At 41.7% G+C, this 27436-nt stretch overlaps 1 protein-coding gene across 3 annotated transcripts in view; it reads left to right on the top strand.

The window, feature by feature from the left end:
* BMPER (BMP binding endothelial regulator) overlaps positions 1–27436 on the top strand; it is a 255226-nt gene that overhangs the window by 23125 nt on the left and 204665 nt on the right. For all 3 annotated transcript variants that reach the window (XM_068972505.1, XM_068972503.1, XM_068972504.1), the window contains exon 3: positions 11500–11599. In XM_068972505.1, the coding sequence (XP_068828606.1) occupies positions 11500–11599 (100 nt within the window). The remainder of the gene's footprint in view (positions 1–11499; positions 11600–27436) is intronic.

Genomic DNA, 27436 nt, shown 5'->3' with positions numbered 1-27436 from the left:
GTTCTTTTCTGTGAAAAATCAGCTCAGTGGCTTGCCGTTGACCCACAGGAATGAGGGGCGAATGCGGACCTGGTGAGTCCCACTTACTGCGGGTAGAAGACCCAGGCAGAGATTCCTGCTGACAAGAGGGTGACAGCCCTCCAAAGCTGGTCTTGAGAATAAGTGGTTTGTCACCACCAAACATGCCGGCAGGACACAGCCGGGGCCTAAGACATTTACTCAGTTCCATGTTTTGGATGCGTTCACTCTCCATTGCCCAGACAATCATCTATGTGTACAATTAAAAGGGTCCCTTGAGGTCGCAGTTTCTTTAGGTAGCCAGGGAGCCCAGCTTGTTATATTGTGGCGAGTCAGAAAAGGGGCTGCTGAAAGAATATCTCCAGGTAGCCTTCCTTAACTCCATATCATGAGCTTTCCCATGGAAGTGACTCCAATTTTCTTGTTGTCTTTAACTCCTGAACCCTCACACCTTGCTTCCTCCAGTGCCCCTGCTGGCCTAGGCAACACCTGGTCCCAAGACTGAGAAGCCTGGCTAATGCCTCTGATGATGCCCTCTGATGAAGATCCCGCTGGTCGTTGGGGCTGGATGCCCCACCTTCTTGCTAGTTCAAAAGAACTCACCAGAAAGGCATAAAAATATTCTTAGAATCTCACGCCCTTCCCTTTTTTGTGTTTTAGGGGAGGTGTCAGAGAAAAAGCTCATTTATTACTTGTCATGTGCTGAAGGGCGCCCGTCGTGCAATATAGTCAGAGATGTTGGGAAAGGCGACTGGGCCACTTATGCATGAGACTGTGTTCCTCTGCAGCCTCTGTTCCCCTTCACCCTGGGAAGCGCTGGCTTCTTCCCATAGTGACCGTCTGTGGATGCTTTCTCTGCAGCCCCAACTTCATCCTGGATCCCAGCTGTTTGAATCCCTTTTGATTTTGAGGAGAAAAAGGTAGACTCAGGAATTGTTGTCGTTCAGTCTCTAAGTCATGTCTGACTCTTTGCAACCCCATGGACTGCAGCACGCCAGGCCTCCTCGTCCCTCACCATCTCCCAGAGTTTGCCCAAGTTCACATCCATTAAATGGGTGATGCCGTCCAGCCATCTCATCCTCTAATGTCCCCCTCTGCTTCTGCCTTCAATCTTTCCCAGCATCAGGATCTTTTTCAGTGAGTCAGCTCTTGACATCAGGTGGTTAAAGTATTGGAACTTCAGCTTCAGCATCAGTCTTTCCAATGAATATTCAGGGTTTATTTCCTTTAAGATTGACTGGTTTGATCTCCTTGTTGCCCAGGGGACTTTCGGGAGTCTTCTCCAGCACCGTATTTCGAAAGCATCAATTCTTTGGCCCTCTGCCTTTTTTATGGTCCAACTCTCACATCTGTACGTGACTACCGGAAGGACCATAGCTTTGACTAGACAGACCTTTGTCAGCAAAGTGATGTCTTTCCTTTTTAATACACTATCTAAAATCTGTCATAGGTTCATCATTTGAATTGGGAATGTGGACCACATAAAGGATGCTGCCAGTCACTCCGCTAAGGTCTCATGCCTGGCTCCTGTTCTCTGGTAGAAGAGGACGCAGTCAGCCCACCCTCTGATTTTCCGGTCTGCTTCTGGGAGCCTGAGTGGTGTCCCAGAGCTGCATCTGTGACGGGGTGCCCTGCACTCAGTCACTGGCTGCTCTGTGCTCAATCCATTCCAGTTACATTAATGTGGTGCTGCCAGCAGATCCCTTGCTTATACGACGTACAGTCTAATAAAAACCAGGCAGTGCTACTTTCTTTGGGCTACTATTTTTATTTGGTGGTTATTTCTTTTGTCTTCTGCCTTCTCTAACGCTTTGGTTCTATTTCAAAATATGATTAAACAGAATGAGGAGCTGTTTGACACTGCCCTGTTTTAAATCAGAGCTGTACTTGAGTGGCTGGGACAGTCTAATGGCTGTTTCTCTTTGTTCTGAGAGGTCTTTGAAAAGGTGCCCCCCTCAAAAATAAAAAGCCAGACCTAAATCTTTAAACAGCTTAGGACCCCCAAACAATCCCCCCCAACAAACTAAAGCCCATTAAAATAGAATTGAAATGTTAGGTAAGTTAAATATAAAAAGGGCCTCCTTATTAATCCCCTGCTGCTTCTGCGGGCACGTGTCATATTTTCAAGGTACAGTATCAGGAGAATACTGTCATTTAGTGATGTATTAGGGCCATATATCATCAGAACATCGTCCTGGTAGAGGATATGGGCACTAAAAGACACGATTCTGGCCAGACAGAACAACAGGGGGTCTTACTTCTTTTCTCCAGCCCCTTGCACCCCCTCTGCCTTTTTCTTTAATCTCCCTCTGTTTTGTGTTGCAGAGAAGTGAATTTCTTCATGGGATATGACTTGTTGCAAAATAATCGGGGGGCCCCAGTGGACTTCATAAAGTCTTTTAAATGGCTGGGCTTCAAGGGCAGCTTTGTTCAGAGTTTGAGCCGTTAGCTGGGCTGGGGAAGGCCGCCTTTGCCAGGGTCCAGGTCTCTGGGGTAAAGGCTTGCCGAGCCTAGACTAGAGGCAGAAAGAATAACACTCCCAGATGGAGTGCAATGAATTGTGAGATGTTTTGCAAGATGCTTTCACATTAAGTCTCCAAAACTATATTCTTGCAAGATGCTTTCATGTAAAGACTCCAAAAGTATGGCTATGGGATGCTGCCAGCCTCCTGGGAGAGGAGCACTCTGTCCCTGCGCCCCCAAATCACGAAAGAAACCAGAGGACTTGGAGGATTTTGGTCCAGGCTCTGGTCTCACTTGCAAATGACAGGGCACTCAGAGGCTGACACTTGTTTTGAGTTTTTAAGTCAGAGCCTTAATCTATTTTTTCTACAAGGCACTATTTTTACTCTTGTGTTCAAAACAGAATCATAAACTAAGGTTTGTAATGGTCTTAAAATGGGGAAGTGCTTAACAAAGGCACACATTTAAATGTGTTGGCTGCAAGGAAGAGATGGCTCATCTTAACCTCTAAACCAGGCAAGCTGGTATAGCGATGAAATCACCTATTCTGATTTCAGCGAGACCTGGGTCTGAATCCCTGCTGCAGCTATGTGAAGCTGGGTGAGCCTTTTAACCTCTCTGAATATACGCAATTACATATAAAATGGATAACTAAGGAGAACCTATTGTATAGCAGAGGGAACTCTACTCAATGCTCTGTGGTGAACTAATTGGGAAGGAAATTGAAAATAGTAGATAAATGTACATGGATGACTGATTCACTTTGCTATACAGCCAGAAGCTAACACAACATTATAAAGTAACTATATTCCAATAAAAACTAATAAAAAATAACCTCTCTGAGCCCCAGCTTTACCCATAAAATATGGGTAAATCAGTGCATTCTTTAGGTTTGTTGTGAGGGTTAAAAAGGACATAATACACAAAGCATGTTCAGCACGATCTAGCAAATGATAGGTTTTCTATAAATGTCAGGAGCTATTATTCTTAATAGTTCAGCAGTCTGCCCGGAAAACTGTTACTGCCACTTCATAGAATTTCGTTAGAGATGGGTCAGCTCTGGCTTTTGATAGTGAAGGGATTTGCAAAAGTGGTGGGGGCTGGGGCATTCAGAAAAATCTGGAAATGTTACTTTACATTAACAGCAAGGGCCCTTGACACCCCTCGCCTCTACTGACCTTGGATGTGTCCAGCCTCTTCTTGGCTGGGAAGTTTGGTTCATTTTCCCTGTTGACCACACTTTCTTCACCTTAAAAATGGTTGTGTTGGTGTTTTTTCAACGTTCATTGAGCTGAGAAACATGGTCTGGAGCCTTGGAGCCTCGTACTTGTACACTAAGACTTTGGGGTGGACCAAATTGCCTTTTTTTTTTTCCCTCTTAGCTCTTTTGGTGCAAGAGTTATGAAATCAATTGTACTGTCAGTAACAAAGAACGAGCAAGTCCAAGCTTAATTAAAATAATAAATCATCGATCAAGTTTACTATTGCCATTGGCAACCACTGAGCTATCTCAGTCTCCCTCACCTTCCAGTGATTCTTTTCTCAGAGATTAAGAACAGATTTCATCCAGAGGAGCCCGGCTGGAGCAGGTACAAACTTGTGTTGTCTCCTCTCGGAGGCTCATGCTAGCTTGCACGATTTTCCCAGATTGTATGTTCTGGAGAGGGAATCACTTCACTTTTTCAATGATCAAAACCAGGTATCAGTGATACCTACCCCCCCACCCCCAACCCTGGGTCTTTTCTTTCAGTTTCTTTCTGTGTCTCTGCATTCTAGAACTGTAATTTTTGCAGTTAGGTCTGTTTATTTGAGTTTTGACCCATCTCTTCTGTGGCATCTTTCACAGGTTGCCTTCTAACAGGGCAGGGAACAGGAGCCCTCACGTGTCCGACCCAGGTGGCCTGTCTTTCCAGAAAATTTCCAGACTCGCTCAACTACATACTAATCTAGTCCTAAACTCTCAACAGTCATGTAGGAGCTAACCTAATTTTAATATGATACACTCATAAAGTTTAATGCTGTGCCTTAGCAACTAACCTCCCTGGCTGGCCCCTTAATCCCAGTCTGGGAACCAGGTTTTCTTCCCAAGTTCACTGCTAGCTAGCTCTTTGAGGGACCTGAGACACTTAACTTCATTGTGTGCCATTCCTCCGTCTGCAAATCTTAGGAAACCTGTGAGGATTAATGAAATAATGTCTGCAGAGCTCTTTAGAAGAAAAGTGCTATGTAAACATAAAGTATTATTCTTCTGTTTATGAGACGTTTTATAATATTGCCTAGGAGAAATTGTGACCGGTGTGCAAACGTACCATAAAATTCCTTTTTGGTTCTTTTGGAGCTGGAATTGAGTTACAATGGGGGCACTTCGAGGAAAAGTTGACCTCTTTGACCACATGTGTGTGAAGACTTGGAATTCCAAGGAGGATACATGCGCTGATGTTGGATCACCTTCTTCCTTGGGAAACTTGACAGAAGACATCTGTATCCCTTAAAAAATTTCCTCCGTGAGCAATTTTAAGACTCTCAAATAGCGCAACACTACTGTGTGTGCACTTCAAACAAGTTCTCTAATAAAGAGAATTTGATTAAGGGTCAAAGTGTCTTGTTTGTGCTCACCATCCACGATGGCTTTTGAGTCAAGGTGGAATTCTCTTCTGTAATTCTCACTTGGGGCCAGAAGTTACACTGCAGTGTTTTGTGATCCTGCTCATGTCTGGTGTCTCATTTTCCTCCAGGAGGTTTCTGGAGCAGAGAAAGGAAGCTTGCTAGGTGGTTTCTTTCTCCCTCCCATAGCACTGGGTCCAATGCCACATGGACCATATCTTTGGTTTGGCTACTTTAGAACTGCCCCTCCTCTCCTTCTCCAAGTCACTGTCCTGGACATATGTCCCCTGACTGGAGCTGATGACAGAGGGAACGCCTTAGTCAGAGTCAATATGAGTCTAGCCCCATAGATATTTGTATTTTAATAGGGGCTCCATCCCCTCCCTAAATAAGGCTACAGTGATGAAATGACAGAGAGTGTGTGCACACGTGCAGGGTAGGGTAGCGTAGTCTGGCGGGGACAGACTCCAGACTCCACCAAGAGCAGAGGACATTTAGTACCTGTGGGATAAGGCAGCCAGTGGAAAGGGAGTCCTGAAGACACAGCTTTGTATGTCCCCCTTCTCACCAAAGAGGCTGACTTGGAAACCAGTGTTTTTGTCTTTTGGTGATCTGGAGAGTTTCTAATTTAGGAAAGAGAATTCTACCTATGATAGAATGATACTACTCTAATGATACTACCTGGCCCATGTACCTTATTGACATATTTTGTTGTTCACTTGGGGCAGAAAAAAATATTACAGCTTCACAGCCTTCTTGATTTTCTGAAAAAGGATCTGGCCCTTAGAATTTGTGAGTTCGCCAAATGACAGCTGTTTGCCTCCAAGGCAGGCTTTGCTTTCATAAAAGACAAGAAAGGAGGGAAAAATCACACCATCTTCTGGATGGCCTGCCACCTCCCTAGTATAGCTAATCACAGGAGGATCAGCAGGCAAGGCACCCAGTACTTTCATTTTCCTTCTTATTTCAAGAAATGTGTGTTGCCATTTCATAGTCTAGAAATACAGCATCTGCCAGCTGACATTTCTCCCTGATCGCTCTATCATATCAGCTGCTGTGTTTTCTTCTCCAAATTTTTATTTCATTATTATTTTTAAATATAAATGAAAGGTCAGGTATGGACTTCCCATAGTCCATAATAGGATTGGGACTGGAAGAATCTTAGAAAAAAAAATATCTTCAAGACATTGGCTTGAAATAAAAAAAAGCATCTCAAAAACTTTTTTTTTCTCGCTGAGAAAAGCAAACAGGAAGTTCTCACAATGGCGATTTGCTGTCTCCTCTAACCTCCTCTCCCCACCCAACCCAAATCAGTGAGAGATGATTTCCCTCCACACCAGACACTGAAAAACGCTCAGGAGGCACTGGCAGGTCTCCTGGCCACATTTCTAAGCCCAAGGTACTCTGTGCTGCCATCTAGTGGCAGATCTTAGACACAGCAAGCTGGCTGCTGAAGTCCTGTTTGAACTTGGCTGTGGCCAGAGCTGTGGTTTGGCTTGCATCCTTATAGAGCTTTGTTGCCAGCCATGTAATTTTTTTCCCTTTTTACTCCTTATGCCCCTCTTTAATGTTTGTTTGTTGGCACTTCATTTCATGTGCCTCCAGAGGCTGTGTTTTGAGTTTTGATATATTTGGTCTTTCCAAAAGAAGGCATTAATGCAAACAGATGCCTTTGACAACAGGTAAATGACAGGCTTGCTGATCCTAGAAAGTGGAAAACATGGGGAGACAGAGACTGAGAATGAAAAATGTGATGAGGTTTGTTATCCTTAGGCATGGGCTAGGTTGGGTTTTTAAAAATCTTCTGACATTTTCCCCCACTGCATGTTTACCACCATTTCTGTGGCGTAGATTTGGGAAGAGTCACATTCAAGCTGAAATCTTGGGGAAGATTTACTTGGAGATACGAGCCTAGCCATCAGCGATGTGATAGGCACAGATAAGTATCCATGTCCAAAATAGTGCATCTTTCTTTGTTATCAGAAACAAGCTGGTGTTTGTGGACCTTGTCATGGTTGGTGACGACACAGCACCTCGGAGTTACTCAGCTCTTGTCAGTGCACTCACTTCATGTTTGTGGAACCACCTGCAAGGCACCAGTCTCCCCTGGGGCCTTGAAACTGTGATATTCTTTAGTTCTTGTTAGTATCCCGAATGCCTGGGAAATAGCTGGTGAAACATTTAAGTGCGTGCCTTCTAACAGGTAATGCACCATATTTGGATCTTCTCAGAGTCATTTTAACAGCTAACCTTTCCAGATAAAACCAAAGATACAAATGCTCACCACACTTTCATTAGCATGAGTGCTAATATAGTGCTTCTCTCCAATCCCCTGGGAGTTGCAGAGCCTCTCAAGGCGCTCCCAGGGTCTAATTCAAAAATGAATCCAGACTGTCATCTCCTCCCTTTCTGAATGAGCAGACCCCCTGAGAGTCTGAGAACTCCACACTCTCCAGCTCACCCATCACTCTCCCCTAGAGTGAGGTACATGGAGCCTGGGGATGGGTGGGCCCCTGCCATCCCAACAGCTCCATTTCTACATGGTCTTGTTGTCTCAGTACCCTGATGGCTTTGCAAGGCCCCTGACTCATGGGAATAATAAGCCCACCCCAACCAATGTTCCATACGATGTTACAGAAAAACCTGAACGAACTTTGGGGCCAAACCAGTACTCCAGATCTGCCTCTTGTGGGGCCTGGGCAAGTTGGCTAACTCTGGTACCTTAGCTGTAAAATGGGGATTATGTGTATTTTTTTGTGAAATAATGCATATGCAGCTCTTAGCACAGAGCCTGATACATACAAAGTGTTTGGTAAGCATGAATCAGTAACAGAAAACATTTCTCGAATGAGAAAAGGAACTGAATGAGCCGTAATCTTGAGTAAGAACAGAGGACACTTGGTGCACGTGTGATAGGGTGGCCATTGGAGAGGGAGTCTTGAAGGGACGGCTTTGTGTGTGTACCCCTTCTTACCAGAGCAGCTGGCTTGAAGACCAGTGTTTTTGTCCCTTGGCGAAATCAGGGAAAGCAAAGTGAGTGGTCTTAATTAACCTGTGCTTGAATTTACTCTGTAGCTGCTGGACTCAGTTAAGGGGATGGAGGAATCAGCCTTTCACCAGTGATTCTCTGAAGTTTTTCTTTGTTTCTTGGAGGGCCTGGGAATCTGGGCTTGTGCTCCGCATCCACGCAACCAGACAACAGGGAAATGATCAGATCTGGCAGCTCTGTACCTACATGACCCTGGGTAGAAAATAAAAAAAACCTCCCAAGTGTTATCAGAAGTGGGGGAAAACTCCCTAAACCTACAGCTAAGGTTTAGGTTTGTTCTGTGTGTGTGTGTGTATGTATTCACAAAAAAATTCCAGATGTGACTCTACAAACCATCTGGTTGAAATAACTTTTGTGCTGAAGTGTAATTACAAGCTATTTATTGTGGATCTTGGATCTATGTTTTTTGACTGCCTGCTGGGTTTCTAATTTAGCAGAGTTCTGACATGTAAGAGTATGTGTCTTCCTGTTCATTAGATCCCAAATTTTGACTTCACATGCACCCTGACTACCCTTAGAATTTTTAATTGCTTGTGTCTAAGGAGTTTTCCTTTCAGAGAGGAGATGCACTTGGGGTGACTTTTCCTTAAGGCTGCAGCCAGGTTTGCTGAATGCATAAAGCCGATTTAACAGATGCTCTGAGGTAATGCCCTGGGTGGGAACATCTGGTATCAAAACTATGGTTTTGTGTAACTGCTGTTTGCGAAACTAAGTCAGTGTTCATCATGCCGAGCAGCGTATATACCTGATCGATGTTCTTGATTACTTTGGTGGTGGTTAAAGGTCCCTATAATTTTTTAAAAAAATACTTCTTTAATTTGAAAGGTGACCATAACTATGTATTACATTTGTAATTTAAGAAGAAAGTATAAACATAAATTGCAGGGCTGAGACTGACAGTGAGTCATGATGACACCTTTATTATGAAACAGAGAGAGTGAGGGAAGGAGATTTGCCCTGCTCGGAGCCAGGATATCTGGGTTCAGGTTGGAGTCAGCCAGTCACTCTGGGACTATGGACAGCTCCTGAGCCCACCCAGTTCTTGCAGCAGGAAGAGCACTCTTCTCGTGGCAGTGGTTCTCAGCCTGGGCTGCACGCTGGAATTATCTGGGGAGCCTGGTCCTGAGAGAAATCAGATCTGAGCTTCAGGGGCTGGGAGACAGTGCCAGGCTTCCTGAAGAACTGTGCACGGATTCTGTTTAGCAGCCCAGGCTGAGAATCACTGCCTCATAGTGTTTTAAGGAGTTGGTGAGATTCTCTATGAGAATTCTTATCACATAACAGATGTCAAAAATGGGGAAAGAAAAGGAGACTGGATTACTTAGCTCAACCACACCTTCTGATCAGACACCAATAACCAATAAACGAGAAAACTAGAAGTCTGCCTACCAGCCTTGCAGGAATGGGTACAATGCCTGAAGACTGATGCTCGCTCTTTCAGTGGCCAGGCAGATCCTGGGATGACCCCATCAGAGTGTTTACAATTGGCCTTGGAAATGATGGTCATTTTCTGTGTGTGGCATCCAGTGGGAATGTTTGAGCAACATTGGTTGGGGTGGGCTTATTATTCCCATGAGTCAGGGGCCTTGCAAAGCCATCAGGGTACTGAGACAAGACCGGGTAGAAATAGAGCTGTTGGGATGGCAGGGGCCCACCCATCCCCAGGCTCCATGTACCTCACTCTAGGGGAGAGGTGATGGGTGAGCTGGAGAGTGTGGAGTTCTCAGACTCTCGGGGGGTCTGCTCATTCAGAAAGGGAGGAGATGACAGTCTGGATTCATTTTTGAATTAGACCCTGGGAGCGCCTTGAGAGGCTCTGCAACTCCCAGGGGATTGGAGAGAAGCACTATATTAGCACTCATGCTAATGAAAGTGTGGTGAGCATTTGTATCTTTGGTTTTATCTGGAAAGGTTAGCTGTTAAAATGACTCTGAGAAGATCCAAATATGATGCATTACCTGTTTGTAGAACAAAATACGTGTGAACCAAAAATAGTATGTTACAACACTTCAGCAAGATTGAGACTATAGCAGCAGCAATTGAGACTGTTCTATCTTAGCATTGATTTACAGCTGGAATTTCGTGTATAGGCTGAACTTGGATTCCCAGCCACCAACATACCATCCCCTCCCACCCCGCCCCCCCTCACACACACACACACTCAGACAGTTACAGACACTCCTTACATCTCTCCTTGGTGCTAGAATAGAACTGGAGATCTTCTTTAGTCTCTTGACTTTGAAGGCTACTGGTTACACTTGTAAATCTTCCCAAGGTCTTTGTCAGGGCTGAGTCTCCTGCACATGTTCCAGAAGTGTTCACCTCAAGGTAAGAGAGCTGGTCAGTTGCTCCTCTCTAGTCTGTCCCCAAATCAGGTGATGAATGTGGTCATTCCAGCCTTAACTCAGGGTAGGAGGTGGGCCTTGTGTACGTTTGTGAGCTCAATTTTGAAATCCACCTCTATGATTGCAAAATTATATGATCTTCAAAAAGTCAGAGCTATTCAGAACAGCAATTTTCCTGTGCATAAATGAGAGAGTGATAATATTTATCTCCCAGGAATTTAATAAGAATGATTATTCACCTAGCATTTAGTAGACACTTTTCCAGTCCCAGTCTTGTTGAAGTGTTGTGACATAGTATTTTTGATTCATGTGCATCTTGTTCTGCAAACAGGTAATGCATCATATTTGGATCTTCTCAAAGTCATTTTAACAGCTAACCTTTCTGGATAAAACCGAAGATGCAAATACTCACCACACTTTCATTAGCATAAGTGCTAATATAGTACAGCTGTCCCACAGCTATAAAACACTGACGCCTGTGTCTCTGCTTGGCATGGGGAATATTATTTTTTCTCTTACTGAGCCGATTCAATACTCAACTTTGTCATTATTTGAGTTGGAACTTTAGATTGCTGCATGTTAATGCACTCTACTTTTAAGGATAGTTGGACGGCCGTGTGCAAATATTTTTGTTCTCACAATGCAGTCCTGGCCCAGGTAGCCCAATGGGCAAAATATGATTTACACAAATATTATCATTTCTGTAGTGTGTACCAGAAAGAAATGGTAGAGCAAAAGAAAGCTTCTCTCTCTCGGAGTTTGGTCATTTATGTTAAACTGGCTGGTCAAGAAGGGACTTTCCATCCTGTTCATCTGCCTCTAATCTCAATCTGTTCCTGGATGGATATGCCCACTCCCGAAAGAGCAAAATCTCTTTGGCTATCCCAGAGTTGTCTCGTGAAGATGAAGGCAAGATAGGAAGACGGAAGCTGGGAAAGGCTCAACTGTGTGCTAGGATTCTGGGGATTCTGTTTGAAGCTGATTTCAAATGTGTCTTGTCTTTTTTTTTTTTTTGCCTAGAACAAGGAAGTGACCTGTAAGAGAGAGAAGTGCCCAGTGTTGTCCAGAGACTGTGCCTTGGCCATCAAGCAGAGAGGAGCCTGTTGCGAGCGGTGCAAAGGTGATTTATGTCTTGGCTGCCTTTTTTTGGCTGTTCCTGCAGGTGTTTTTATTTCTCTTCCTCTCACCTTTCTATTCATTCAGCTTTTAGCTGGGATGCAAGGGGGTGTCAGGAGGGACGTGAGTGAGTGTTGAGGGGCTGGTGGTAAGGAGGAATCTCCTAGTGGGGGATGAAAGCATAGAGAGCATCTGCGTCGTTGGCCTATTTTCTGAGGCAAGTTGTTAAACTGTCCTAGAAGAGATGTGAACACGATGCCCCTGCATGTTGGTGCACACACACACAAGCCTGTTTTGTCAAGAAGTTTCAGCACTCAGTTTTTCCAGGCTCTAGCTTGCCCTGCCCACCTCTGCCAGAGGAGTCTTTAAGACCAGTTTATATCATTTTGGTCCCTATTAAAGTTTTTTCTTCTGAATTAAACTGAAGTTCTTCCCTTTGTCTTTGAAACATCCTTAAAATATTCTTATTCCACCACCCCCCACCCTCCGCCCCGTCTCCCGTGACTCTCCAGCATGCCCATCTCTCTCGAACCTGTTCTTCTAGCCTTGCTTCTGCCTTCACTCAGGTCTTTCCTCCCAACCTGCCCAGATGCTGCCTGTGCTCAGGGTTCCCCAGCCGTCATCCATCACATCATAGCTAAGTTTCCATGGCATCAGAAGGCCACACAGACATTTCAGCGATGTGATTTTTCTCCTTCATTGTCTTGTTTGTGTTCAGTCGATTGTCAGCTCCTCAGGACAGGAGCCAGGTCCTGCTCTGATGATGCCTAGTGTATGTAGTATGGTCCTGCAGATGTCAAAATGAGCACAGTGCTTCAGGATGTGGCCCTGGAGTCACACTGCCAAGTCCAGATCCAACAGTCCTGGGTTGCAAAGAGATTTCTCATCCCAAAGATGCATCCTGGGTTGCAGAGTGTTCCCCAAAAGTTCACATCCACTAGAAACCCCAGAATGTGACCTTAATTGGAAACAGGATCTTTGGAGATATAATTAGTTAAGGTCATGCCAGATTAGGGGTGGCTCCAAATATATTATGCCTGGTGTCTTTATATGAAGAGAAGACAGAGACACACAGAGGAGGTGGCCGTGAAATGAGAGAAGCAGGTGTGAATGCCTGGGCTGTGTTGCTGAGATTCACCTTATTCACTTGCTCTGGGAAGAGAAGCTTAGCATCCGTCTTTTTGAAAAGCTCCTGGGGGATTTAATACGCAGCCTTGGTGGGGACCTCTGAAAGAATCTTTTGATCTGGTGATTTCTACCCTCACAGAAGAGAATGCAATTTTGGAGCAGCAAGAGAGGGGCCCCTTCTGTAGAGCTCTCAAAAGCAGTTCTTTAGAAACCAGGTAAACTAAAGCGCCATTTCTAGTGACAACCCCCAAGTCTCTGTACTCAATTAAGAGTTTGAACTTTTCAACACACACTATTATATGAAGTCCACATGTCAAGAATTAATGCCCAATTGTTTGTGAGTGACTATAATTATAAGAGTAAACTATAATGTTTAAGGCTATAAATAAATACATGAGGCAGAGGTTGGAGTTGTGTTGCCACAAGTCAAGGAATGTCTCTGGCTACCAAGAGTCGGGAAAAGCCCAGGGGGGTTCCTCCCCAGAAGCTTCAGATGGAGCATGGTCCTGCCAACACCTTCATTTGGAACTTCTAGTCTCCGAAACTGTGAGAGAATACATTTCTGTTGTCTTAAGCTCCCAAGCTTGTGATAATTTGTCACAGCAGCCTGAGAAACTAATACCTCAAGGTTTCCACTTGAGCAAGTAGAGACACAGAGCCTCTCTCTACTGCGTACCCTCACCTGTTAAACGAAGATAGCAATTGTGTGGGAGAGGTGGCTAATGGTAAGAAGCAAAGTGTTTAGCACAGTGTCTGGCGTGTAAGCATTTCTCAGTATAAATATAGTGGGTACTCTATAAATACCTGATGGCCTTGACTATAACAATGCGTTTTCTGAAGCCTTTTGGAGTAGGAGCAATCAGTCATTTACTTCTCACCTCTTTCCTGCGGAGTTGGGAGTCAGATGTTTTACTCACATGACATCGGAGAGCTATGGATGTAAGACTTGAAATAGTAATTTCATAGGAATCTCCCAAGCTGATGGTCAGATAAAGTAGTTACAATGAAGAATACATTGCTGAATTAATGTGTGTCTGATTTACTGTTGATTCACCTTAAAGAACCTCTTCTATTTCATTCTCCATCTTTTAACTGGTGATTTGCCAGCTTCCTCTTGCAAGGCAGCCTCGGCAGTGAGAGATGAATCGGATGCTACAGGGTGGAAGCAGAATGTGTGAAGGGACCATGCCCAAGGCTTTCAGTTTGTCTCTTGTTATCATGGGACAGGGGGCACCTTGGGTTGGTCTAGTGTGTAATCTCCTTTCTTGTCCTGCTGTTTCCTTTATCATCATTCTTCCTTCCCATCATCCTGATCTTCCAAGGGATAGGGATACTTTTCCTGAGTATTCATTTTTCTCTTAAGATAAGGCTCTTCAAATGGAACTGGACCCAAGAATAGACCATTGAATTCAGTGTCCTGAGTTCTCCATTTTTTAAAATTAATTAATTTGTTTGGTTGTGCCGGGTCTTAGTTGTGGCATGAAGAGTCTTTTTTCAGTTGCAGCATTTGGGGTTTAGGTCTCTGACCAGGGATTAAACCCAGGGCACAGAGTCTTAGCCACAGGGAAGTCCCTTGAATTCTCATTCTGACAGTAAAGTCAAGGCTTTCTGGAGAGGTCAAAATCCTCAGCCTGCCTCAAGATGGAACTTCCTGATAGAAGCTCCTGAGTAAATCTGACCTGTCAGGCTCTAGAGGGGGATCTTAAAGATGTCTCCTTAATTTTCTCAATTTCTACTCCATAATACAATGTTTGTCTCCTGGGTTTGAAGAAACACAGTTGTATTTGCTCTTAACTACTGGTTTATTTATATTTTTTGGATTAGAATAGTTACATATGCTCACAGAAGAAGCTTTTAAAAATAGGCTAAACTGTGGAAAAACAGAACATAAATTACTCATAATCTTACCACCCAAAAGTAATAGATAATTGTTGATATTTGATATATTTTTCCTGTATTGTTTCCCATGTAAAGGTGTTTACCTAGTTGATATCTTGGGCATCCCTGGTGGCTCAGTGGGTTAAGAATCCACCTTCAGTGGATTCTTCAATTAGACGTAGGAAATGCAGGCTCGATCCTTAGGTCAGGGAAGATCCCTTGGAGGAGGGCATGGCAACTCACTCCAGTATTCTTGTCTGGAGAATCCCACAAAAAGAGGAGCCTGATGGGCTATAGTCCATGGGGTCACAGAGAGTTGGAAACAATGGAAGAGACTAAGCACACACACAGTAGGCATCTCACCATCAAATTGTATTATTTCTGTTTTATTTTCTTCTCCCACTTAACATCAGGGGAGGAAGGAATAAAGTATTTTCTATAAAACTGAATCTTCTAAGAAATAACAATTGTTATCAATTTATTGTCTTTCCCAGACCTTTTCCAGTTTATTACATGTACAAACATTTATATATATGTAATCTTGTACATGTGGTTTTATTTTATATGTCATTGTTCAGTCACTCAGTTGTGTCCAACCCTTTGTGACCCCATGGACTGCAGTACGCCAGGCTTCCCTGTCCTTCATCATCTCCTGGAATCTGCTCAAACTCATGTCCACTGAGTCAGTGATGCCATCCAATCATCCCACCTTCTGTTGTCCCCTTCTGCCTTCAGTCTTTCCCAGCATCAAAGCTTTTCCAGTGAGTCAGTTCTTTCAGATCAGATGGCCAAGGTATTGGAGATTCAGATTCAGCATCAGTCCTTCCGATGAATATTCAGGATTGTTTTCCTTTAGGATTGACTGGTTTGATTTCTTTGCTGTCCAAGGGACTCTCAAGAGTCTTCTCCAATACCACAGTTTAAAAGCATCAGTTCTTCAGTGTTCAGCTTTCTTTGTGGTCTGACTCTCACATCCATACATGACTACTGGAAAAACCATAGCTTTGACTATACAGACCTTTGGTGGCAAAGTAGTACCTCTGCTTTTTAATATGCTGTCTAGGTTTGTCATAGCTTTTCTTCTAAGAAACAAAAGTCTTTTAATTTCATGGTTGCAGTCAACATCCACAATGGTTTTGGAGCCACAGTGATTTTGAAGAAAATAAACTGCTTCCATTGTTTCCCCATCTATTTGCCATGAAGTGATGGGACCAGATGCCATGATCTTCGTTTTTTGAATGTTGAGTTTTAAGCCAGGTTTTTACTCTCCTCTTTCACCTTCATCAAGAGGCTCTTTAGTTCCTCTTCGTTTTCTGCCATAAGAATGGTGTCATCTGCATATCTGAGGTTATTGATATTTCTCCCGGCAATCTTGATTCCAGTTTGCGCTTCATCCAGCCCTGAATTTCACATTATGCACTTTGCATATAAGTTAAATATGCAGGGTGATGATATACAGCCTTGATGTACTCCTTTCCCAACCAGTCCATTGTTTATATACAATAAACTGTTGCTTCTTGACCTGCATACAGATTTCTCAGGAGGCAGGTAAGGTGGGTCTTGTATTCTCATCTCTTGAAGAATTTTCTACAGTTTGTTGCAATCCACACAAAGGCTTTAGCATAGTCAATGAAGCAGAGGTAAATGTTTCTCTGGAATTCTCTTGCCTTTTCTATGATCCAACAGATGTTGGCAATTTCATCTCTGGTTCTTCCTCTGCCTTTTCTAAATCCAGCTTGTACATCTGGAAGTTCTTGGTTCACATACTGTTGGAGCCTAGCTTGAAGGATTTTGAGCATAAATGAAATTAAATAGTACTTATTCTTTTGCTATTTGCTTTGTAAAAATATCTCTATAGCTTTTTTTGCTTTAAAATCTTGCTTATATAGCCACATTGCCCCACACTGCCCATGTAACCAGTTATTTACTTGTGACTGCTACATGCACACTCCTGTCCCAAGTTTTTCCTGTTCTGGATTTCTCCCATAGTATAACGGGAATTTTTCTCTCCCTTTCTGTGGTTTTGTGAGAAATGGTATCAAGCTCCTTTTAAAGAACCTAGCTGAGAGCCAGACATTACTTTTATGTTTTTTCAACAATATGTAGAAAGCACTGACAGCTGTCAATAAATCAAGACTTGAATGATACTATTTTTGCAAAATCTTAACCCAGGCTGATGACCTGTAATGATAGGATCAACTGAATTTAGAATACAGGCTAGATGAAGAAAGGGGGGCTATTTTACATGCCTCTTATTTGTTTTTTTAAAAAATTAAAAAAAATATTTTAATTGGAGGCTAATTACTTTACAGTATTGTAGTGGTTTTTGCCATACAATGACATGAATCAGCCATGGGTGTACATGTGTTCCCCATTCTGAACCCCTGTCCCACCTCCCTCCCCATCCCATCCCTCAGGGTCATCCCAGTGCACTGCCCTGAGCACCCTGTCTTATGCATCAAACCTGGACTGGTGATCTATTTTACATATGATAATATACATGATTCAATGCTATTCTCTCAAATCATCCCACCGTTGCCTTCTTCCAGAGTCTAAAAGTCTGTTCTTTACATCTGTGTCTCTTTTGCTGTTTCCCATATAGGGTCATCATTACCATCTTTCTAAATTCCATATATATGCATTAATATACTATTCTAGTGTTTTTCTTTCTAAGTTACTTCACTCTGTATAATAGGCTCCAGTTTCATCCACCTCATTAAAACTGATTCAAATGCATTCTTTTTAATAGCTGAGTAATATTCCATTGTGTACATGTACCATAGGTTTCTTATCCATTTGTCTGCAGATGGACATCTAGGTTGCCTCCATGTCCTGGCTATTGTAAACAGTGTTGTGATGAACATTGGGGTATATGTGTCTCTTTCAATTCTGGTTTCCTTAGTGTGTATGCCCAGCAGTGGGATTGCTGGGTCATATGGGAGTTCTATTTCCAGTTTTTTAAGGAATCTCCATACTGTTCTCCATAGTGGCTGAACTAGTTTGCATTCCCACCAATAGTGTAAGAGGGTTCCTTTTTCTCCACACCCTCTCCAGCATTTATTGTTTGTAGACTTTGATGGCAGCCATTCTGACCGGTGTGAGATGGTACCTCATTGTGGTTTTGATTTGCATTTCTCTGATAATGAATGATGTTGAGCACCTTTTCATGTGTTTGTTAGCCATCTGGATGTCTTCTTTGGAGAAATGTCTGTTTAGTTTTTTGGCCCATTTTTTGATTGGGTCATTCATTTTTCTGGAATTGAGCTGCAGGAGTTGCTTGTATATTTTTGAGATTAGTTGTTTGTCAGTTGCTTCATTTGCTATTATTTTCTCCCATTCTGAAGGCTGTCTTTTCACCTTGCTTATAGTTTCCTTCATTGTGCAAAAGCTTTTAAGTTTAATTAGGTCCCATTTGTTTATTTTTTCTTTTATTTCCATTACTCTGGGAGGTGGGTCATAGAGGATCCTGCTGTGATTTATGGCAGAGAGTGTTTGCCTACTTTCTCCTCTAGGAATTTTATAGCTTCTGGTCTTAAGTTTAGATCTGTAATCCATTTTGAGTTTATTTTTGTGTATGGTGTTAGAAAGTGTTCTAGTTTCATTCTTTTATAAGTGGCTGACCAGTTTTCCCAGCACCACTTGTTAAAGAGATTGTCTTTTCTCCATTATATATTCTTTCCTCCTTTGTCAAAGCTAAGGTGTCCATAGGTGCATGGATTTATCTCTGGGTTTTCTATTTTGTTCTGTGGGTCCATTTTTCTGTCTTTGTGCCAGTACCATACTGTCTTGATGACTGTAGCTTTGTAGTATAGTCTGAAGTCAGACAGGTTGATTCCTCCAGTTCCATTCTTCTTTCTCAAGATTGTTTGGCTATTTGAGGTTTTTTGTATTTCCATACAAATTGTGAAATTATTTGTTCTAGTTCTTTGAAAAATACCATTGGTAGCTTGATAGAGATTGCATTGAATTTACAGATTGCTTTGGGTAGTATACTCATTTTCACTATACTGATTCTTTGATCCATGAACATGGTATAGTTCTCCATCTATTTGTGTCATCTTTGATTTCTTTCATCAGTGTTTTATAGTTTTCTATATATAGGTCTTTTGTTTCTTTAGGTATATTTATTCCTAAGTATTTTATTCTTTTCATCACAGTGGTGAATGGAATTGTTTCCTTAATTTCTCTTTCCGTTTTCTCATTGTTAGTGATGCAAGGGATTTCTGTGTGTTAATTTTATATCCTGCAACTTTACTATATTCATTGATTAGCTCTAGTAATTTTCTGGTGAAGTCTTTAGCGTTTTCTATGTGGAAGATCATGTCATCTGCAAACAGTGAGAGTTTTACTTCTTCTTTTCCAGTCTGGATTCCTTTTATGTCTTTTCCTTCTCTGATTGCTGTGACTAAAACTTCCAAAACTGTGTTGAACAGTAGTGGTAAGAGTGGGCACCCTTGTCTTGTTCCTGACTTTAGGGGAAATGCTTTCAACTTTCCACCATTGAGGATAAAGTTTGCTGTGGATTTATCATATATGACATGCCTCTTCTTTCTAAGAATGATTTTTCATTGAGAAATATTATTTTTGTCATTCAAGTTGTCAAACATACTTCACATTTGAGGCCTTTGAAGAATCTTTGGGGTTACTACTTTTTGTTTTTGTTTTTGATACTTCTAATAGGGGAAAGCATGGAGAGAAGGCATATTATCAGCACATTTTTTCTTGAACAGTCTGTTAAGAAATTTGGGTAAAAATTAATAGGGGAAATTTAAAATTCCCACATTAAATTATGCTTATGTTTATGTCTACCTGTGTACTGATGTATATTTGGGAACATTTTTAATTAGTGTTCATAGTTTATCTATCATTATGTGGAGCCACATTTCATTCTTTTAAATAATTACAGAATAAACAAATAAAATAAAACTCAACATTCAAAAACCTAAGATCATGGCATCCAGTCTCATCACTTCATGGCAAATAGATAGGGAAACAATGAAAGCAGTGACAGACTTTATTTTCTTGGGCTCCAGAATCATTGCAGATGGTCACGCCAGCCATGAAATTAAAAGACACTTGCTTCTTGGAAGAAAATCTATGACTAACCTAGACAACATATTAAAAAGCAGAGGCATTACTTTGCTAACAAAGGTCCATCTAGTCAAAGCTATGGTTTTTCCAGTAGTCAGGTATGGATGTGAGAGTTGGACCATAAAGAAGGCTGAGTGCTGAAGAATTGAAGCCTTTGAACTGTGGTATTGGAAAAGACTCTTGAGAGTCCCTTGGGCTGCAAGGAGATCAAGCCAGTCAATCTTAAAGGAAATCAATCCTGGGTGTTCATTGGAAGGACTGATGGTGAAGCTCCAATACTTTGGCCACCTGATGCCAAAAGTTGACTTATTAGAAAAGACCCTGATGCTTGGAAAGATTGAAGGCAGGAGGAGAAGGGGCTACAGAGGACAAGATGGTTGTATGACATCATCGTCTCAATGGACATGAGTTTGAGCAAGCTCTGGGAGTTGGTGAAGGACAGGGAAGCCTGGTGTGCTGTAGTCCATGGGGTCACAAAGAGTCAGCCATGTCTAAGCAACTGAACAACAACAACAATATTTATTATGGGCTTCCCTGGTGGGTGGGTAAAGAATCTGCCTGCAATGCAGGAGACCTGGGTTCAGGCCCTGGGTCAGGAAGATCCCCTGAAGAAGCAAATGGCAACCCATTCCATATTCTTGTCTGGAAAATCCCATGGACAGAGGAGCCTGGTGGTTATAGTCCATGGGGTTGCAAAGAGTTGGACATGACTTAGCGTCTAAACCACCACCACCACCGTTTATTATATTCATAAAGACCATACTCATTTCCTATAGGTTTTTAACGGTCATTGCTATTCTTTGTTTGAGGCTAGGCTCAGTTATGACCTTGTTCCTACAAAGGTCATAAAGGTTCCTACAAAATCTTCTGTATGTCGTTCCCCTTTTGGTGTGATAAAAGGTGGAATCTCTTTGTATTTACCAAGAACTCTGAGAAAGTTGTGGCATTTGCCTTTCCACATAGTGTTGTTGAAGCCCTGTAGCTGGTGAGATGTTGATTGATTTTGAAAACTTTATCCTACCTGTTACCTTCATAGTAGTGGTCCCAAAGGCACCCACACTGCTAGACACTGGGTTACTTGGTTTATGCTCATCACTTAGTCTTCACAACAGCAAGGCCATTTCTATCTTTCTCATTTTATATATGAGGAAACTGAGGGCTGAGGAAACTGAGGGCTCAGAAAACTGAATTCATTTACCAAGGTGTTAGTGACCCAGAGGTCAACCAGAGGGTGTCCATGCCCTCAAGGAGCTTGCTGTACCAGAGGGACAAAGAATTACCATCTGGTGGGTGAAGTTCTCTAGGGAGGGTATGCCAGAGAGTAGAGGACAAGCGCAGTGCACTGGGGAAGGCTTTCCAGAAGGGGTGACTCATTTTTGTGATCAAGGGGTTCATCACATCCAAAGAGGGCTGTTGTGGGGAAGCTCTCAGGTGAAGGTCATAATCCACACAAAGTCATGGAGTATTTCTTCGGCATTGCCTTCCACTCATATCACCTAGGGAACTTGTTAAAATACAATTTCTGGGCTTTTAAGTTTTTGTTTGTTAATTGTTTGGAGGAAAGTAGAGGAGTCAGACAAGCACATGAAGAATCCTGTCATGACTTCTGCTTATTTTCCTCAGAAAATAAGTTGATACTGAAAAGGAAGCAGTAGAGTAAATCTGCTGAAGCTAGAAATATGAAAACTCATTATTTCCGAAAGGTTTTTAGGAAGGTTTTGTGTGTGTGTATGTGTGTGTATAGGGATTTGTGTTCTTGTTTGCTTCAGTCACATTGCTCATATGTTCCATTCATTCATTCAGTCAGTCAAGTATTTACTGATCCCGTGCCAGGTATTTATAGGATGACACTGCTTACCAAATTAGTCTTATACCTTTTATGAAGCCAGATTATTCTTTAAAACAGAAAAAGCAAGTAAATTATAATGAATTCTTCGTAAGCAAATGTTTCAGTGTACTTTTCAGATTATTTTATGCTAATAATTGTTATACATTTTTATCCAAATAGCTTAAAAACTGGGCAAAAGATTAATCTAATTTGAAAAAACTCAATATTGTTTGATTAAAAACAAATGAGATCATTGAGAGTCAAACAGACAGTTTTGGCTGCTTTTCTGTATTTACTTGGACTGCAAACCACTCTTTAATCTGGGGTTCTTTCATGAACAATAATGTATTTGTTATTTGAATATGTTTGTTATTAGTGTATCATAAGTGAATAAGGTGTGTTTCAAACCTTTATAGGTTCAATTCCATTCTCTTTCTTCATATACAGCATAAAATATTAATGGTCCAGAATACTTTGATGAAAGATAGAAGAACATAGTTTTTCATTTGTTAAGTGGGATTTATTTTCCACAGTCTTCTTTTGCCTTTGATTTCTCTGATTTCTTTGTGCTTCATCTTGTTTTTCTATGATTATGATCCCATGGGTTGTGTTTTTTAATAGTTTAATTTTTATATTTGATTTAAAAAGATCCTATGGTGTCTCAGAAAATGAAAGAGACACGATATAAATATTTGCACACTGATTTCCAAAATTGGACACCCATCCTAGGTTCTAGGCTTATTTACAGAGACCAAGTGCTGACCAAAGTATGAATAATGGTAAAAGATTGAGTATTATTAATTACAGACTGCCTTTCACATAGTGCAGGTTCACACAGAAGGGGTTACTTTGCCTGTTGCTTTGAGAATGACCTGTAAGATGACTATGCCTTTCAGAATATTGCTACATGGCTGTTTTGGAGGGAGCCAGCTGATTACCATATACAGGAATGAACTTAAAAAAAAAAAAACTTAAAAAATAATAAATCCCTGTGTTGACAGAGTAAATTGTCCTCTTGTTTACATGTTTTAAGATGGAAAGGCTGAGTTAACCATGCTCGTGTCCATCTGGTTGTTTGCTTTTAACCAGACTGCTTTGGCACTCCTAACTGTGTATCGCCTGCTGCCCAAACAAAAGAGCGGCTCTTTCCCCAGCCTCTGTTTTCCTTTCTTTTAGACATGACCAGACTCTCTGGTGGTTGTTATCTATGATTGACCTGGATGCCGTTTGCCCCAGGTTTCATATCCCAAATAAGGTATAACCTGCCTTAAGGTTAATACTCCATCAGTCATATAAACTGTATGGTGATTCAGACAATATTTTGAAATAGACAAACTCCAATCTTTAGGTTTTCATAGATAATGTTATAGTCTCTGAGGTGGGGGTTATTATTATTCTGACTTAACAGATGGGGAAACAGAGATACTTAAAGAGGTGAAGAGATTTTTTTTTTAAAGATGCACAGTTGCTCAGAAGTAGCGGGACTCAGATTCCAAACACTCCATTCTTCTTCCTGGTAACACATATGCTGCCTATTAGACGGGAAGGAAGGAAGAGTGACTGGAGAATTAGGAGCGCTCCAGAGATGAAGGAACCAGAGAGACGCTGGCATCAACTTTGCGGCAGTGTTGTCTCTGTCACACCCTTTCTGCTTCCCTGGACTTTTACACTCTGGGTGGACCAGCAATTTCAAAGGAATTACGTGGGCAGTGAAACTTTGTGGAGGTATTGGAAACAACATGTGGCTTTTCTTATGAACTGTTTTGGGGAACCCCTAGCTTACTTTCTTTTCCTCTTCAGTATCCATGACTATACTGCAGTGTACTGAGACAATTTAGTTGATCTTTACTCTTTTGTGCATATGCCTGGTTTCATAAAATATTTTTAATAGATAGTCCATTCATAAAATTCAAAATACACAAAAGCATCCTACGGTAAAAGTAAGGCTTTGTCCTAGTCTCGACCCTAGCCACCTTGTACCCTTTCCTGGAGATAACTATTTCCCATATTTATGGGAATCCTTCCAGGGTCAGTCTCTGCATACAGAAAGCATCTCTGTTAGCTTAACTCTTAGCTTCTTTAATGCTGAGCCTCTGACATATAACTTTAAACATTTTAAGAAATTACATTGCTCTGAAAAACATTCCCATCACTGAGCTACTCGATTCCACTACTGCTGTCATTTTTTAGCTTGATTTTTTTGAGCTTTGGAGAATTCCTAATGTGTTTCTTGAAATTGTTGAGTTATGAGATGCTTGCGTGTGTGTTATAACCTATAACTATTTTAACTTTTAACAGTATAACTAATTTCACCTACTTAGCCCCAAAAATTTGAGTGGAGGTTGTTAATGTGTTTTTAAGGACAAGAAAAAAAAAAGAAAACTTGAGGGGTTTGTTTTCCTCCCTCCTTTTCTCTAACTGAAAAAATATGTATAAAATGTTATGTTTCATAGATTGGTTTCCCATAATATAAACTGGGCTATTTTTGCATTTAAATAAAACAAAAAAGAAACTATTTGTATGAAAGGATCTTGTTAACATTAAAATCATACTTTACAAAAACCTGTTCTTGTTAAAACTAGTAGGAAGACTTAAAACAGAAATCTGTTTTCTCTGTCACATTTGTTTCTGTCCTTTCATTTACAGCCTCTGTGTTTTAGACTCCATGGGCTTTGGAAGGCAGTTTAAGTGAAAAGCTTGTGATTGCCTTTCAGTTAGAAAACTGCATTTCCAAGTCTTGCTGCTGACTTGGGGTGCATCAGTATTTACTTTTCTGAAGTGGGCAAATTGAAAATGTTTCTCATTGTTACGAAGTGTGGTCCTGGTTTCCTGTCATATGCAAAGCGTTGCAATCAAATGTGGACCTGGCACCTATATAAAAAAACATGGGAATCCTCTTCAATGGTTACCAGCCTAACAGATCTTCCTTCAGCTACCAATGTCCAGTTGATATATTTTCTACTGATGCATAGTAAGTTATGACAAACTTAGTGGCCCAAAATAGCAGTCCTTGATTATCTCATCATTTCCATGTGTTAGGATTCTGGACATAGCTTAGGTGGGTCTCATAGAGCTGCAATCAAGATCAGCTAGGGCCACAGTTTTATCTGAAGCTCAAGGTCATCTTCTAAGCTCATGTTACTAGAATTCAATTCCATGTGGTTATAGAATGGTTACTTCTTCAAGGTTAACAGAAAGTGTCTCTCTGACCTATAGACTCTTTAAGGGCTCACGTAATAGGTCAGGCGCACTCAGGAAAAATTCCCTCTTTAAATGGCACCCCACTCCAGTACTCTTGCCTGGCAAATCCCATGGACAGAGGAGCCTGGTGGGCTGCAGTCCATGGGGTCACAAAGAATCGGACATGACCGAGCGACTTCACTTTCACTTTTCACTTTCATGCATTGGAGAAGGAAATGGCAACCCACTCCAGTGTTCTTGCCTGGAGAATCCCAGGGACGGGGTAGCCTGGTGGGCTGCCGTCTGTGGGGTCGCACAGAGTCGGACACGACTGAAGCGACTTAGCAGCAGCAGCAGCAACGACTCAAAGTGAAATTGATGAGGGATCTTAATTACACCTGCAAAATTGCTTCGTCTTTGCATAACCTAATTATGAGAATGATATCCATCACATCCACAGGTCTTGTCCGCTCTTGGGATTATAAAAGGTGGATGTATAAGGGAGTGGAAGTCTTGAGAGTCACTTTAGACTCTACCGACCGTACTCAGAGCAGCTCTGGTATGCATGGCAGTAGAAACATCTGTCATAAATGGTACTTAGAGCTAGAATAAACTTTATGGGTCCTGCAAACAGCAAATGCTGGAAAGTGCTCACCCTTGGCTATTCCCTTTCATCCCTGTAAGGTCTGGCTCCTACTTGTCTTTCTAGCCTCCTCTTGTTCTGGACTCCTGTGGCTGGACATTGTTTCTCTCACTGTTCTGTGCATGCTTCTTGTCATGGGGCTTTGTACACGCTGTTCACTCTGTATGCCTGCTTTTCCACCCAACGTCATCTAGTTGACTTTCATCCTTTCTTCAACTCTCACTTTAGACATCACTTCCTGGCCTCAGTGCTACTTGCTGTGGAATTAACACTAGGCACAACTGTGATTTCGTGTTTTGTTTTTCTCTAACTCCCACTAAAGTAGAGGTTCTGTGAGGGGCCATAGTATTCTCAGTTGTGATCACTGTGCGTGGCACATGGTAGGTGAATGTATGTTGGAAAAAGGCAAGGAGGAGAAAGGAAAATTGGAACCAGATTCCAGTCTTCCTTGTTTAGTGCATGACTCATGAAGTCAACTGTGTATTTAGTGTATTACCGTTGAGCCATATACATCTTAAATTCATTTTGGAATTCAGCAGGACTTTAAAAGAGTTGAGTGAGAATTTTAGGGAGAGAGTTAAAGTGGATAATAGAAATGAAAAAATGGCAGCATGTCTCTAAACCGTTCCCAAACTCCTGATGCCTTACTGTTTCTTTGCTGAATTCCATAGAGATTTTAAAAAGTCCTTAAAATCACCATAACCTAAGTGTAATTTCATGTGGTGGTAGCTGTAGTATATTTCATACTTACAGACTTAGTGATAACCTTAATATAATTTTCAGTAGATTTTTCACCAATTATGACTTCAGATTTCCTAGTTGCTGTCGTTTTGATAGGATTACGTACTTCCTTTTGTGACATCACATAAAACACACTTTAAAATTGGCTTTGAGTTTTCTACAGTGGCTCTGAAAACTATTCTGTGACTGAGTCTAACTTGCTCATGGAGAGTAAGGTGCTCTGCCCTTTAAAATGATTTTCCCCTCCTCTGGTCTGATATTTCACTTACAAGAATGAAATCACGATGACGCCTATCATCTTGAAATGTCTTAGAATCAAAACATTCTTATCTCCTCTGAGGCTTCTGATAGAATTGTTTCATGGAGATAAAAATAAAGGTAGGTATTCCAAGTGGAAAGTTGGAATGCATCTTTAAAAACTGCAGGGAAGCAGTGATTTGAAATAGAAGCTACCAACATCTGTTTAGGGTCTCTTTTATTTGCCGCCTGAGTTTGGCAGCTGCAAAATTGAAAGTATGTCTGTATGTGTGCTACATCACTCTGTGAAGATACATAAATCTATGCATCTATTCATTATTTTTAAGTGACCATCATGCAACAATTAGAAGTAGTCTTATTGGGCTTTGATCAGAGAATAGTCTCTTTCAGTCTCTTTAGAAGTTGGCACAATTGGTTTTTAGGATCAAATGTTTTCGGTTCTCTTTTTGACAGGTATCTCACCTTGAGAACTAATGTTTGTTTGCCTTAGAAATCTATCTGCCAGAGAGGCTCACGTTTTACTAGGACTGATGTGGTAATAAAGGTGAACAAAGTACCTTGGTATGTTCGTGAACTTGAGTGTCTCCTTCACTGAGATGAGCTTATTTACACCGGAGTCATCTAATTATGCTTCCAGTAGCTTGGTGGTTACAGGGCTGTGTATCTGTTTATCTGCAAACATGCGTGGGCATGAACTAGCTGATGTTTAGCACATGAGGCAGCCCCCTGATTCCCTGAGAATGTCTGGGCATTCTCTATGCCATACGTGGAGCCAGCAGAGGGATCAGATTTAAAAGTACAGTTGGAATTTTTGATATTTGGGGTTTGGGTGTCTGCAGTGTGGCTACCTTGATGAGGCTGTGAATGCAAGGTTACAACTTCAAACCTCTAGAGGCAAGACCACATTGAGGTGCTAAATGCAGAAGCCAGGGTCATATTTTCAGGCATCTAGACAGAGCTTGTGTGCCTTGGGACCTGTGGATTGGATAGTTGTGAAGATTCTCAGTCATTTGAAGAATGAAGTGAAAGGGGACTAGACTTGGAATTAGATCTGGAATCAGTTCCCTCCTCTGCTACTTCTAGTTACTCGACTT

Source organism: Capricornis sumatraensis, chromosome 5, assembly GCF_032405125.1.
Source record: "Capricornis sumatraensis isolate serow.1 chromosome 5, serow.2, whole genome shotgun sequence".
Taxonomy (NCBI): Eukaryota; Metazoa; Chordata; class Mammalia; order Artiodactyla; family Bovidae; genus Capricornis; species Capricornis sumatraensis.
Note: the sequence above shows the minus strand (reverse complement) of the source record. Positions and strands in the feature narration are given on the sequence as shown.